The sequence below is a fragment of the Clarias gariepinus genome, chromosome 15 (assembly GCF_024256425.1).
Source record: "Clarias gariepinus isolate MV-2021 ecotype Netherlands chromosome 15, CGAR_prim_01v2, whole genome shotgun sequence".
NCBI classification, from domain to species: Eukaryota; Metazoa; Chordata; class Actinopteri; order Siluriformes; family Clariidae; genus Clarias; species Clarias gariepinus.
The window spans coordinates 28,486,036-28,502,185 of NC_071114.1; the positions used below are offsets into that span (position 1 = coordinate 28,486,036).

General features: G+C 40.2%; 1 protein-coding gene across 1 annotated transcript; it reads right to left on the reverse strand.

The window, feature by feature from the left end:
- Nucleotides 1-1,543: 1,543 nt before the first annotated feature.
- Nucleotides 1,544-15,610, reverse strand: swap70a (switching B cell complex subunit SWAP70a). Its single transcript, XM_053513637.1, has 12 exons — nt 15,377-15,610; nt 13,200-13,340; nt 10,718-10,891; nt 10,406-10,633; nt 8,645-8,791; nt 8,456-8,564; nt 7,417-7,598; nt 4,808-4,915; nt 4,490-4,656; nt 4,199-4,397; nt 2,716-2,812; nt 1,544-2,617 (listed from the first exon to the last, which is right to left on the reverse strand). Exons 1-12 carry the CDS (start codon nt 15,470-15,472, stop codon nt 2,502-2,504), a joined length of 1,764 nt encoding a protein of 587 aa, XP_053369612.1. The 5' UTR covers nt 15,473-15,610; the 3' UTR covers nt 1,544-2,501.
- Nucleotides 15,611-16,150: the final 540 nt, after the last annotated feature.

The following is a 16,150-nucleotide window of genomic DNA, read 5'->3' on the forward strand; positions in this document are numbered from 1 at the left end:
GTCTCATTTATTTCATCGCCTTCGATAAATTTATGGCTCTGAATAAGCGCGAGTTCACTGACGGTTATGCTTTTATGCAAGAATAAAAACCCGTGTATGGGAGTGAGCTTCTCCACATGGTTGCTCGTGCATTCTGGAATGTACTCAGTGTTTACTTTGTACTAGATTGAAGAAAGATTTTAAAATTCATCTAAATCAATTTCATGAAAAAAAAATGAGCCCTTGTGAAAGATTTAAATTAGCCTGAGTATCTACTGGGGTATTAGTGCTTCGCTGCTACACTGTAGCTAATGACCTGACAGTGAGACATGGCAAGCCATAAAACTGTAACTCTGGAGATTCATAGCAAAAATCTGGAAAGCGTGAACTAGGATTAACCGGGTGAGGCATTCAACCTGAGAACACTGTAGCAGCTGTTGAACATGGTGGCGGTAGCATTGTGCTTTGGGGGCTGTTTCGCTGTCAGTGGAACTGGTGCACAGCACAAAGTCGACAAAAGAATAAAAAAGGTGGAGGAATTATTTTTCGCATAACGTTATATCAGTAGAAATATGGTTGAAACGTGGACAGAATTTTAATGCCCCAACAGGACATTGACCCAAAACACACCATCCAAAGCTAGTTGTGGTATGGATGAAGCCGTTTTTTTCTTATAGGCCTATATAAGTATTTATTACCTTGTGCATCTCTGTAATTTGTTTCTGTTGAAGCTGTACTGTATGTCATGCAGTTGTTCCCAGACATCAAGCATAAATAGTGGCAGAAATGTAGTTTTGCTAAAACCGCGTCTATTGTTTGAAGTAAATGAGTGGTTGCACAAGTACAGTATGACGTGTTTTATCCTGGATAAATGCGTGCATGTGTGCTGTTTCAGAGGACAGACGCCTCCACATTTAGAGTCAGATAGAAGTCACTCATAAATGTGAACAGAAAAATCCGATTTAAAAATGTGTATATATAATATAAACCCAGAATTAGGTGTGGGTTGTAGTGTGAACGTGGCCTAAGCCTAACAAAGGCCGCTGTTGAATTTCCATCTTAAACAAAATCAGATCCGTCACAATGAGCTAAAAAAAATGTTTTTAAATCAGATTTAAGTCACTTCAGTCCGGTAATGTGAATGTAGCTATAGCTACAATTAGCTCACTCACTCATCGTCTATCCCACTTTATCCAGTATGCAGAGTCACGGGGGTCCCGAAGCCTATCCCAGGTGACTTTTGGCAGGAAGCGGGGTGCACCGTGGATGGGATGCCAATCCATCTCACACACACACACACTACGGGCCACCAGTTGGGAACACCAGTTAGTCTGATCTGCATGTCTTTGGACTGTGGAAGGAAACCGGAGTACCTGAAGTACCCAGACCCTGGAGATACTGTTAACACACTTAGCACTTACTTTTAAACAAGTCTCCGCTTTACGCTGATTGGTAGAATTAAAGTCTTTAAAAATGACTAATAAACACTACAGTTTTTTTTTTTCCTTTTAATTATTATTTAACTGTGAAAATTCTGGAAAGACACAAGTCAAGGAAAAGAGCATGAAGAAAGAGTGGATCACAACAAGCAATCCTTATTTATTATAAGAAGTAAAGTGAGGCTCCATGAGACGCAGCAGGGAAGCCTTTATCGGGAAGTTTTCACTCAGTGCAAGAACATCATCGCTGTGATCAGCGTAGAGCATCAAATACAGTCGATAACATTAAATCTCTCCGCAGTCAGGTGTTTAGAGAGCGGTGCGGCAAGACCCTGGATCATTTATTAGTACAAGAGTGACATCTAGTGACGGGCTGCACACTTCGTCAAGCTGTGTTTTTTTTTTTTTCAACTGCTAATATTTAAGAACTCGAAAAGCTTTTTAACAGTGTTTGACTGATTGTACTTGGTTAGTAACCCAGTTAAAGGATCTACCCAATGACGGAAACTTCATAACACTTTTGTAAGAAGACGCTGCTTTGGATAACGGCGTCTGCCAAATGCCTACATGTAAAAAAAAAAAAGAAAAGAAAGAAAAACTTATGACACCAAACCACCTATTTTGTCATGTGATCGTAATACGATTACGGTTCCGTAACCTCACACTGTTTACACGGTCTGTTCAAAAATAACTGGATTAATCATTCATGTATCCGACTTCGTTAAGTGCTTTATCCTGATCAGGGTTCCAATGGACCTGGAGCTTACCCAGGTGAGGTGGGAATAAATCCTCAATTGGATGCTGGTTCCTGGATGAGACCATGTGCACAGATTCTCGCAGTCTTTACATTAAAGCATGGTTTTAGGAAGGAGGAGGAGGAGGAGGACGAAACCCATCCAGACATGAGAAGATCAAAAGACAGAAACCAGAGCTCTTGATTACATCAGGGACCCTGGAGCTGTTAGGTGGCAACACACACTGCTTACGTAATGAAATAAGAGAAATATATAAAAGAACAAGTAATACACGTATACATCATGGTGAAAAAAAACGGTCTTGAAAATAACAACCATGTAAAATGGACTAAAGATAATTGTCTGGTTTCTTCTTCTCCTTCCAGATCTTCTCTCTCAATTCCAGCTCGTTGTCCGTGAACGCCGCCGCACCCCAGTTGGTCATTTTCTGAGGAGCTTTGTTTCCTGAAGAACAAGAAAACGGATGATGACTGTACTGTAGATTTTGTTGTCTGAGCAAAAAGGATTAGCGAAGCTCCAACATCTACAGGTACGTCTCTTACCTGGCTGGATGAGTCGGATTAACCCTTCATGCTGCGCCACTTTATCCTTCCAGCTCCTCGTCTTGTTTGCCGCCTGCTCCAGCTTCCGTTTCACAGCCTGCCGTTACATTCACACACATTAAACACTCATCTTTAATGCCTCTTTTTTTTCCCAACAAGTTTTATGACGTGTATAAGCAGATAGCAGATTAAAAGGGAAACATGCACAAAGTGGGTTGGCCCAACAACGATCCACCAGAACATTGGCGTTGAGTCTACGGGGTGGGTGAAAAGTTACTAATCATTAAAATTTGGTAGTAAAGTCCAGATTTTCAGGACAGATTTACTAAAACAAATTGTATATGTACTTTATTACATGAAAGCAATTTTTTTCATTTCAACCTAGTGGCATCATGGTGGCGTCAACCAGCTTCCTCCATCGGCCGAGGATGGAATGAAGGAAGTCGTTTGGGATGTTGCTGAGAACCTCCTGAAGTCCTCCAGTGTGCCCTCCAGCATTTTCCACGACGTGGGCTGGGACGACCTCATGAGTGGCCTCTAAGGAGTCCAGATCTCACTCCATGTGATTCTGTTTCTTTTTTTTTTTTTTCTTGTGGCAAAAGGAGGACGAGGTGTACAAGACAAAGTCTCGCACATTAAAGGACATAGAGGCAGTACATGTGCACATGTTTCAATAAATTCATATTAGAAATATGGACGTTATTACCAATTTTTAATGCCTGGTTACTTTTCACCCATCCTTTACAAGTATCTGGAAAATGTGCGATGTTTTTTTTCCTTGTAAGGGAATTAAGGGCAGGAGTAACAGATTATGCGTCATAATTGAAAGCATCTTTTTGATTGTATGTCTATTAAGTCCAGAAAGAAATATTTTTACCTTTTTTTTAGTTGTAAACAAATAAAGATTGTAACCACAAGATGGCGACAAAAAAACAAAACAAAAGCAAAGTAGAACACTGAAACTACACAGCTCCATTACGTAGAGGAAGTAAAACAAGACTGTAACTGATGGCGAGGCAGGGAAATTAATCATTTCTAAACTACGCCTAGGGGTATTTCACCCATCCTCCTTTTGGGAGGAAACTCACATGGACATACATGTTGTAAAGCATTGTAATTACGTGCTTTAAAATTCCATCCATCCATCCATCCATCAATCAAGGAACCTCAGCAGGCCAACTCAGGACCATGGACACCAATGGTGGTTACCATTGTATTTATTCCAATTGTATGACATGTGCATTCACACTCTCAATTACTCTAATCTGCATGTCTTCGGACTGTGGGAGGAAACCGGAGTACCCGAAGAAAACAGAAAAAAAGAGTTCCGTGGCAAGAGAGCTAACCACTAATATTGATATTAGTTTGGATTTAATCCTAATAATCCGGATCAATAAAGTAACCAGGTTTAAACATGGTGTGTATGTATGTTTAAGTGTGTGTGAATGAGAGAGAGGAAGAGAGAGAAACAGAGTTAACTGACCTCATACTCCTCTAGCGCCCCCTGTCTCTGCTGTTCAAGACTGTCCAGCTGTTGCATTGCAATTTTCAGGGCGTGGTCCTGCTCCAACCTCTGCTGCTCCAGCTGTTCTTTCTCCTGCTGTGTCTGACTGATGGCTCGCTGCTGCTGCAGGTGAATCTGCTCAAGCTCAGTGCGCTTCCTCACCTCCTCGTCCAGCAGCCTGACACACACACACACAGTGTTTATAGTGTGCTCTGCCTCCCAAGTTTTATCCATGCCATGTAATACATAAAGTGTGTGTGTGTGTGATACCTGGCTTGCAGTTTGCGCAGATTCTCCTCGTCCTGTCTCGTCTGTCTCTCGTCCTCCAGCGCCTCCTCCAGGCGTCGGTACATGTCCTCCAGCTCCCGGACACGCTGCAGATACAACCTGAGCTCGCCCGACATCTGATCCACCTGCTCCTCCATCTGCTGCCGCACCTGATGCCGACACACACGCAGACACAGAACAGCTGAGATGCAGAACTCTTGCAAGATCCAAGCGAGATCCAAGCTTCTCCTGTTAAATGCCTCCTACCAGATGTGTGTGTGTGTGTGAGAAAGTATTTAACTTTTCCATTGGCATGGTTACCATTTTTTCTTTCTGTAAGTCCATTCTATAGTGGTTCTGTAGCTCTGTTTGAGTTCGAATCCTTCTTTGCTCCTCCATCACAGCCTTCGCTGCTGCTTCTTCCAGATTCTGAAAGAGAAACAGAACTTAGTGTTCCCCATCCTGTTTAATAATGAGGATTACACTGATCACGAATATTGCACCGGTATTACAGCTCTGACCCTTCGAGGCTCTGAACAAGACCTTTGGAGGTGAGATGTGGTATCAGCAGTGTTGGGTCATTTAAGTACTCAGTTGTTTATTTATTTTTTTTATTCAGACAATTTATGTAATCCATGAGCCAGACAGCAGTCATTCCCAATCCATTAGTGTGTTTGTGAAAATCGTCCTACAAGCACCACCCCCAACCCCCCTCCCCCAATAACCCGCCCCCCTCTGTTATTCCTGCTGTTATACCCCTATCTCACCTGTGCGGTTTGACTATACGAGGACCGACACGCGGAAAGATGGAAACCTAATCACAGCGCCAAAACTCGTGATGAATCATGATGAACCGTACTTACGGCCACCGCGTGAAACCGCGTAGGTGAGATAGGAGTATCAGTAGTTAACAGATTATGGGCCAAATTTATTTATGTGCTGAGTGATGATGGTAGAATAGTTATAAAAGTCTTGACTAAAACAACTGCATGAGGAATCACAAAGGAGTTTTCATTTTCTGCAATGGAAAAGTACTCGAACTAGTTACTTTTATCAGAATGTAACGCTATAATGTAACTGATTACTTTTTAAAGACAGTCATTTTGTAATGTAATTGATTACTTTAAAAAGTAACGTCCCCCAACACTGGGCATCAGGAGGGTAGCAGCAGATCTTTACAAGTTACAAGATGGGGCCTCCATGGATCAGACTTGTTTGTCTGGAAGAAATCAGGAGGTCGAGTCAACACCATGAACTCTTTATGTTCCTCAAATTATTCTTGAAGTATTTTTGCAGGGCTGAAAGAGATCACAGCCATCAGGGAACACCGTTTCCATGAAGGTGTGTACTTAGTGTGCAACAACATTTAGGTGGGTAGAATGGGTCAAAGTAACATTCAAATGAATGGCAGGACCCGAGGATTCCAGCAGAACGTCGTTTAAAATGTACTACTGCCTCCACCGGCTCACCTTCTTCCCACTGACACCCTGCCTGGTTTGCACATGCACAGCCCCATACGAAACAATGAACCAGCATTCACTTCAATTTCTGCTACAGCTCCCACATGTATCAGTCAATCTGGCCATCCATGATCATGTCACTAGTTCTCCGTTTTTTTCCTTGGAGCACCATTGGTTGCTACATACTGGGAACAGCCCACAATGACCTCCTGTGTGCTGTTGGAGTTGCTCTGATCCAGTGGTCTTGCCCGTTTTTCCTGCTTCCAACAGATCCCCTTCAAGAACTGACTGCTGACCTGCTTTGTAATTGATCTCACCCCCTGATGGGTGCCTCTGTTACAAATTAATCGAAGGTTTCCGTGTCACTGATCGGTGTTTTTAATGTTATGGCTGACCTGTGTCTTATTAACAACAATGTCTTTATTCTAAACTTGATAGTGCCACATGAGATATGATCTTCACAAGTAGAAGCTGATGATCTTATCATCTGTTAGTACTCATAAAAAAAAAAAAAAGAGGAACTTGATTTTTCAAGCCGTAATACTGGAAAGACACTTCTGAAAGTGAAATAACAGGGTTAGCATATGAGGTGACTAAAAACAGGAACTCGAGCCTTTAGAGAAACAGCTTTTCTGCATCACAAGCTTTTGAGTTCAGCGCTCACAGATGTGACCACGTTTTTTGCATATTTTTTTTGTTTTTTTTTTTCCGTCGTGGCCTTTACGGATTTAGGGTGAAGCTGGGTGTTTCTGCAGTATGATAAGAGTTACTGGGTGATAAGTGAGGCTATATAAAGCAGATTTACACACACAATGCTGGAAGTGATGCTTCAAGGGTGAAGTATAGAGTGTGAAAGACAGAACGACTAAAAGCAAATAAAGTATAGTAGATAATGACAGAGATGTTGAGTGTGCTCTTTCGTGCTATGACGGTTGTCCAGTGGACATGGCAAAGAAACCAAGGAAGAAGAAACCTGGTGGTTGTACAGTATAGACATGGGTGTGTCCAGTCATCTTCCTTTTTCACTTCTTAGAATATTCAAGCTGATTGAAAAGACAAGCAAATTTCTAGCTATGAAAAAAGAAGTGGAGTCTGAGAGTGGCCCGTAGATAAATAAATAAATAAGTGGTGTTTTGGTGAATGACATAAGAGTCTCATCATCGTGCTACATCTGATATAAGATATAACAGCCACGTGAGCCATGTTCCCGAGCAACCATGTATGCGATCATGAACACGGAAAGGCAAGTGGCGTTAGCGTTTTCCAGCCTGCTGGGGTAAATGTGTTTAAATAATGTGTTATAATAGGTGTTATGGGTCCAGAGTTTTTTGTTGTTGTTGTTGTTAGTTAGGAAGATTGTTTCTTTTTTTTCAGTAACTGGAAATGCACCAACAGAAACGACCAATCCCTTTGCTTACAAGGTTTATAGAGAGACTGATCGTGACTGAGGTTATAACTGGACTGTAGTACCTTCCTCATGGCTTCCAGCTCGCGTTGTTTCTTCTCATTGGCCAGATGCAGCTCCTTCATTTTTCCCTCCATCAGCGCTTGTTCGGCCTGCAGGCGGCTGCGCAGTTCCCGTCGCCGCTGTCGGGCCTCGCGGTGTGGTGCAGACAGACCCTGTCTCAGCCGGTTAATGCAGTCCTGGATGGCTGGTACAGACACACACACACACACACACACACATACGAACCAGTCTGTGAAAATCCAGCTTAAGTCATTGTATTGTGACTCTACATGAAGTCATATGAGGAATAGCTTGGACACAGAAATCCATATGAAATCGAACCCAACCCAACCACACTTATTGTCACTTATTTGAGTTTATGCACATTTTTTCTTCCCTCTTCGAAGTACCTTCCCTCTCTATTTTTTTCTTCTAAATTGCTCTGGCCGAGAAGAGAGAGAATTACACATGTGTGTAATCACTAACCACACCTACGTAACATGCTGTCATGTCAGAACAGAGGCATATCTCTTATACGTGCAGGCCAGAGATACACTATACAGCCAAAAGTTTGCGTCCCCCTGACCATCATACCCTAATGTGCTTGTTGAAAATTCCATCCCAGATTTAGTTCCCTTTTGCTGATCGGTGTTCATTCAGCTACAGGAGCATTAGTGAGCTTAGGGACCGTCATTGGGATGTCGAGGAGACTCCAGTTCCAGTTTATCAGTCAGGGCTCGACACTTCCAACCTTAACACACTTTGGGCCTCTTAGTTCCACTGAAGGAAAACTGTAATTAATGCTACAGCGTACAGAGACATTCCATACAATTGTGTACTTCCAGCTTAGTAGCAACAGTTTGGGAAAGGAACACACATGGGGTGTGATGATGGTCGTGTTCACATACTTTTGGCCATATAGTACAGCTGCGGAGAGAGCTAGCAGAATAGACAATAATGAATGGGAATAAAAAGATGACAGTTTTTTTTTTTTAATGTAAATGAGACAATGTTTTAAGTATTAAATTATTGAAGTACTGCTCCACTACAAAGTTGTCGTACCCTGGATCCACTCTTGCCGTTTCTTTTTGTCCGAGGCGCTGATCTCTAAGCTTTTGTCTAGACATTTGACGATGAAGAGGTTTCTCTTTCCTTCTTTGTCTGGTAAAGACTGCAAAAAAAAAAAAAAAAAAAATTTTGTATCACTTTCTCAGCATGGCATTTTAAAGGCAGGCCTGGTCGAGCGCTCACCTCCACACAGCAGTGACGGTCCAGTGGAATGCAGCCCTTCTTCTCGGCGAGGTCCTCGCTCACGTAGTACGAGATTGAGTCGAGACGCAGCTCGAACCAGCGCTCTGTCCAGTTTTTTCTTTTGTGGCCTTTTTTTGTCATATAGCCCTTCAGGAATGAGGAGACATAATTCACTAAAACTGTATAATACACAGTTTGACAGTAACGATGAAACAAGAGGCTACGTTTAGTCCATGTCTCATGACGTCAATCTCATATGTGCACTGAGGAGTAATCACGAGCTTTCCCATGACATGGTACGCTTTTGCAGTTATAATAATCAATGATGGGGTGGTGTGAGGAAATGGAGTGTTCAAATACCCAAGGCTGATTCATTTCCTACCACAGCTTGTCGCAAAGTGTTTTATTTGTCTTGTCCATCAGCAATAGATTACACAGTACTTTAGATGTCTGCACAGACCACGCAGCAGCATCCAGAGTCTACTTTCATTGTATATTTTCTTGACTATTTATATGTTATCTGTATATACGATGCATTTCAAAATATTAGAATATTGTGGAACGTTCCTATTTCATACTTATTCAAAAAGTATAAACTATATATCTATATATACACAAATTTACATTTGACAGACGCCTTTATCCAGAGCGACTTATATTTTTATCTCATTATACATCTGAGCAGTTCAGCGTTAAGGGCCTTGCTCAAGGGGCCCAACAAAAAGAAGTTGGTGGTCATGGGGTTTGAACCTGGAACCTTCGGAGTCATAGTTCAATGCCTTAATTACTGAGCTAACCCTGACAGCCCATGAAAATCACAGTATCTTAAAATATGGGAATATTTCCTATTTATTATTATTATCATTATTATTATTATTGAAGCCCTTAGATTGTCTTTTTTCTTAACCGTGACCAATGAATCATTCAAAAAAACTGCAAAAAAAAAAACCCCTATCTAACTTAAGGCATGAACCAGTGATAAATGGGTGCAGATGATGACCGATGATGCTGAATGGTTGGAACAGACAAGAAGGGAAATGAGGTTGCTACATAAACATTCATTCAAATCATTTATGAATATAAAAAAAATCGTTGCTGTACTCTATTAATCTACAGCCAAATATCAATGGTTAATGTTGTGGTGTCTTGTTAGCGTAACGTCCTCTGTGTGATAGGAAACAACTTGACATATTACTATAGAAACCATAAAATAGAATTAAAACAAGGACTTAAACATAAACCTGTTTTTCCAAAAATAATTAATGAATTAATACCTTTTGACCAATCAGAATCTGGAATTTGACAGTACTGGAACTATTGTGTATCGAGCAGCCATAACATTAAACATTAAGCCCAATTCTGCGTGGGTTCCACTTGTGACTCCACAGGGTCTCTGGGGACGTGATCAGGTGTCTGACACCAGAACGTCAGCGATGGATCTTTTGGGTGCTGTGGGTTGGAGGGCGGAGCCTCCGTAGATCAAACTTGTTTGTCATGTGCATTGCATGGATGCTTGGTCTGAGTGAAATCTGGGGAATTTGGAGGCTGGATCAACACCCTTGAATGGAACTGGACAGGCTGAACAAAGGCATAGACGAGCCTCGGGTACCCATGATCTTGTCATCCTAGTATAACTGATGATCAGTTCACCTTGTGGTGGTGGTGTTGTGGCAGATCGGTGTATACAATATGTTTCAAACTCTAAACCTTAGGAAAGAGATTCGCTGAATAATAATCCAAACATAGGGCTTAATTTCTCACCTGTTTGAGAATATCCAGAATGAGTTCCTGGAAGACCTCGTTGATGCCCAAGCTGGTTGTCTGGCGGTCCATGCCTTTGGTGAAGTAGCCCATACCCACCAACTCAATCAGCTGCCACACACTCAGACAATTCTGCTTCATACTCAGCTGGGCCTTATACTCCACAAACTTGCCCTCGTTCCAGATCCCACTCATGGCCTCCAGCATCTTCCTCAGCAAAAACTCGATCTTGGGTGATGAGAAAAAAATCGTGACTCTCAGACTTTGGGCTAATTAATGTGCGAGTGATATTGGACATTGGGATTTAGTCACCTCTTCCGTTACGATCACAAGCGGATAATGGTCTTCGGACAGGAAGTTGAAAATACACCAGACTTTGAAAGCGTCCTCGTCTGAGATGAGCAGGCAGGTGCTGTTGATGTTCTTACGGGCACAGAGCGTCCAGCACATTTTATTCAGCTCCAGGAAATCAAACTTGCCCTGGATCTGGGAATAGAAATCAATCAGTTGGTCCAAATTCACATTCCTCACTTATTACACAGCTTTAGGAGCAGATTCATTTGTAGATATTACCGAATAACATGCTTTATAATAAACTGCTTTATAAATAAACAGTAAAATAAAAAACTGAGTGTCAAAATCACAAAGAGGCACAAAAATTATGAAAACAACCAAGAGATGGAAAGAAGGAATAAAAAGGACCAGAAAAAAAGTCAATATTAATAACTGATTCAATCATTTCCTACGTATTTTTTATATATATTTAGAAATAGCATAACTATTTTAAATGTTTCCTGTTAAAATGAACTTTTCTATAAAAAGAACTATCATGTTCTTTCATATAGTTTGTAGAGGACTAAATGAAACACGCCACATCCATAACACCAGTTTATGCAAAATTATTTATTCCAAAAAATACAAATCTACACTTTTGTGTTTATTTAAGTCTCTTTTAGCGTACAAGCGTAACACTTCCTGAGTTTTTGAAAAACCCATGTTATCTCCTAAAAGTTTGCCCATAAAGTTTGTCTGATAAACCGCTAGATGTGTTCAGAATGTAAATAATTTTTTAAAAATTAAGGAGGAATTGTCGTTTTTAGCTAAAGACACTAGATTTAAAGTTAAGCAAATGAATTCACAGATACTAAGCTGAATGTTTTTGTTTTTCCCTATACGGGTCCAAATGTCACATCCATATTATTAGAATCACCAAATGTGTAAAACACTCCGGGAAGTCCTGTTATAAGTGTCATATCACATGAGCAAGGAGAGGAAAAATAGTTACAACAGTGTGAATGTTCCTAACTTGTGATTACTCAGCGACTTGTTCGACCACGTGCTTCTGCATGGATGTGTTCGGTGTGTCAGCATGTGTGTGTGTGTGTGTGTGTGTATAACCTGTTAACTACTTATTACTGGACACTTACACTGGTTTACATTTAAATAGAACACTTTATAAATATCAAAGGATTACAATGTTTTCAAATGTAACAAATTTAACTGGCTTCAGTCTTTATTTTGTCACATGTCGTATTGTTATGGGAGTTAATGATCTCTGAAATTAATTTCGAGCCATAATTTCTCATGACAGCAGCAGCAGTGTTCTTCACATAGTCCAGTTTCCCAGCCTGCACCAACATACGGACTAAAGGCCAGATGGTGATTTACTGTCTATTGGAAATTTCTGGATTAAGAACAAACAAGACATTCTTCATTAGGAAACATACATGTGAGTCATTGCTGGTGAACGAAATAATCAAAGTCATTGAATTTGATTCGTATGTTAAAACATGTGCACGTTAATTACTGACACTGTAAATGATTCATATCATACTTTATACAGTAATTAATCCTCGTTCCTGTTTTTCCTCCACTGAAAATGTATTACTGTTTTAGTTTTTCCTAAATCAAATATATATTTTGTTTTTACATTTATTCTTCTTTAGTAAATACATGATGTTTTTCAGGCCTGTTTTTAGTTTTTGTTTAACTATTAAACATCGCTCTGATTCCTATTGGCCATTTTTTATGATGCAACTTCACCAACGTTTAAGTGATCACTGATTTATTTATTTATTACAATTTTTTTCCCCAATCACATTTCTTCTTTAACGTTGATGGTTTAGGCCTATCCTTCCGGGTTTTAATGATGTGTTACATTTATTTTTAACTCAATTCTTTAAACAATTTTTCATATTTTCTTTGCGTAATGTATGTAGGAGGGAATGTGTTTTCACTAAGGAATTTTGACTGACTCCGAACTACTTTAATTTCTCCATATAATATACATGTGAAAAGTTTTATTGCATAAAATGTAGGATGGCGTTAATTTTTTTAAGGGCCAGAAAGAGCAAGAGACACAGTAAGACAAGTAGAAATATAGTAAAAAGCAGGAAGGGAAGGTGGTTATAAAGGGCAAATAAGAAAAACTAAGATAAGAATAACTAGCAGAAGGAGAAGGTGCAAAATTAGGAGGAAGACACTGATAAGTATAGCAAGATGAAGTCAAGAGCAAAGAGCAAACCAGAAAAGAAGGAAGTGAAAGAAAGTAAAGTAAGAAAATAAGCCTCAGAAAGAAAAAAAAGAGAAGAAAATGAAAAGGTTTGAGGGATTTTTTTTTTCTTTTCTTGTTAACAACAAGGGTTCCTGGGGGCACTTTTTTACGAACACTTCTGCCAAAATGATTTAAAACCCCTTAACATAAAACTTGCAGGAAAGTTTTATTAATTTTTTTAATACTGAAAAAGCACCATGAAGATAAGATGAGGAGTAGGGGAGGACGGACTCTATTTACCCTGTCCAGGATGAAGGTGTTCAGATAGGGCATGTAGCCTTGGGTGGACACCGGTCCCTGATCGTCATCCTTGAAATGTTCCTCCAGCTCAGAGTTCTGATGGGGAATCTGTAGGACTGTGTACAGGTTGTGTGACAGAACCTTCATGAGACAGAGCAGACATAAATCAGTGCTTTTTAACAACAAACAACGTCACAATGATGGTGATGGGGAATCCTGAGCTACATACAGTAAATGTTGGTCTATAATAAGAAAATGAGAGGCAATATTTCAGAGGAAAAAAAAAAACCTCTTATTGTTAGGAAACCGTGTAAGGAACCAGACTCAAAAGGGAACCTGGTCTCTGTTGGGTGACGCCTGTTGGCAGGATTATAAATCATTACAGTACAAAACAGAAGAGTAGAACTGTAAAAATATAAAAAATAAGCAGTAATAAGGAAGAGGACGATCACCAACTCTACGGGATCCAGTTGTGATTAAACAGTGCTGCGTCGGGAATTTATTTTTCAAGGTACCATGTAAATCATTTGACACAATCATGCAACTACTCAACTGTGTAATCCAAAACCACATGGCAGGTGTTCGGGGTTATCTTAAGTCTGCAGAATTGCTCAGAATTACCTCCTAAACATATGCATTTCCATCTGTGCATGAAGACAGACCAAGCATAAATGCCTTGTCTATATATAAGAACACGAAGTGACCTTTTTTGGTTTTGTAAAAGCCCATACTTAAGGATTTGAGAAGTGATATTTATGCATGTGTGTAAACACTTGAAAGGTGTAGAGGATGTTGATGTTCAATACAATTAACATATAGAGGGTCATCTCGGGTGAAATGGGACAGAAGTCCGGTTCTGGCACATCATTTATTTCCCAACCCTAAACTATAAGTGGGTGTGGTCAGCATCGGACAGGAAGCAAAAAAACTGAAAAAGCACATTATAAAACTGTCAGGGTTATTGCATATTTATATTTATATATATTGTATTCATGGGATCTATTACTCAAATCATGGACTTTAAATGTTTCTAAATTCAACATTTGAAAAATAGTTAAATGGGACAAGAACGCTGAGACGATATGGAACTTAAATTAATAAAAAAATTTATGGCTAATGACTAATACACACACACACACACACACACACACACACACATATATATATATATATATATATATATATATATATATATGTGTGTGTGTGTGTGTGTGTGTGTGTAAATAATAATTTTAATAAGTTTTATTGTATTGGATCTGGACACGGATAGTGCTTTCCTCATGGGGAAATAACTCACTCAATCATTGTCTTTACCGCCTTATCCTGTGTACAGGGCCCTGGAGCCAATCCCGGGAGACTTAGGGCATGAAGCGTGATGCACCCTGGAGGGGGTGCCAATTCATCGCAGGGCACACACACTACACACACTATCACAATTAAATTTGGGAGCACTGATCTGCATGCATTTGGACTGTGCAAGGAAACTGGAGTAAACTTACCAAGCACGAGAAGAGAACACACACACACACACACAGAACACACACAGACCCCGAGGTGTGAACCCGGACCCTGGAGGTAGAAAGCCACAGTGCTAACCACTAAGTCACCCAGGACTGTTATATTTATGAAGTTTATTTATGAAGTGTCTATGAGATCATTACAACGTTTCTTCCGTTACTTAAATCGTAAACTTATGTTTCTAATTTCAACATTTAAAAAAAATGTTTTGGTCCTTTGGTTCTGCATGATTTGGGTCAAATGGGACAAAAAAAGCTGAGACAATATGGAACTTAATTTAATTCTAATGAACTCTATATAATTAAAGGAAAAACTAAAATAACACCAGTGGAAATCTGATGGGTTTAAGTAATAATTAAAGAGAGAAAAAAAAAGGTTTTATTGGATTGGTTTGTCCGAGACACAGACAGTGCTTGCCTCATGGGGGAAAAAAAGAATTTCCCCTTATAACAAAGCAGAACAATTCAAGTCGAAGTGATTAAACACACACAGAATTCTGCTCACACTGCTGCCTAAAAAATCATTTAAATCTAAATTATTAAAGATCATGGAGCGACTCCAATCCAATTTAGTTTAAAAACAAGGAAACAAAATGTTACAAAATAGTGTGTGTACACGTCATTCTCTATTCTCTTTTATTTTCTTGCTTTACTTCCTACCTTCAGCTGAGACTTGGAGACTTTCCCCTTTCGGTCCACATCCAGAGCGCTGAACGCGTGCCAGATCGGCTTTAATATCTCATCCCTGTGGACCATCTTACACCTGTTACCCCGAGCAATGCGCACACAGACAGCACACAGACAGCACTCAGACAGCGGCTCCGGCCAACATCCGCACTGTGAGCGCCGTCTGTCTGCTGGACCTCCTGGGAGTGAGGAAGAGAAAAGCCCGCCACCTACCCGGCGCGCGCGCGCGCGCGCGGACACGCATTGACTCAGACCTGACGTCACGTGTCCGAGTGCTGGGGACTGGCCTGGGGGTATGGAAAGATTTGAGAGGGGGAAAAAGTAACACAATATTATTATTATTATTATTATTATTAATAATAATAATAATAATAATAATAATAATAATGTATACATTGTAATTTATGACATATATTTTAAAATTAATCCTCAATTGAGAACACTCCCCTTCTCATAGTCAATGCAGATTTATCCTGTATACAGGCAGCCTATTCCAGGAGACTTAGGGAACGACCCTGGATGGGATGCCAATCCATCACTGGGGACACATGCAGTACACTCATGCACACACTACGGGTAATTTGGGAACGCCAATGCAATCTCCATGCACACAGACCTCGAGGTGGGAATCAAACCTGGGACCTGGAGGTGCAAGGTAACAGTGCAAGCCACTAGGCCGCCATGCCGCTCGATCGCGAACAACTGAGTAGAATTTTTTTTTTTTTTTAAGATTAATAATAATTGTAA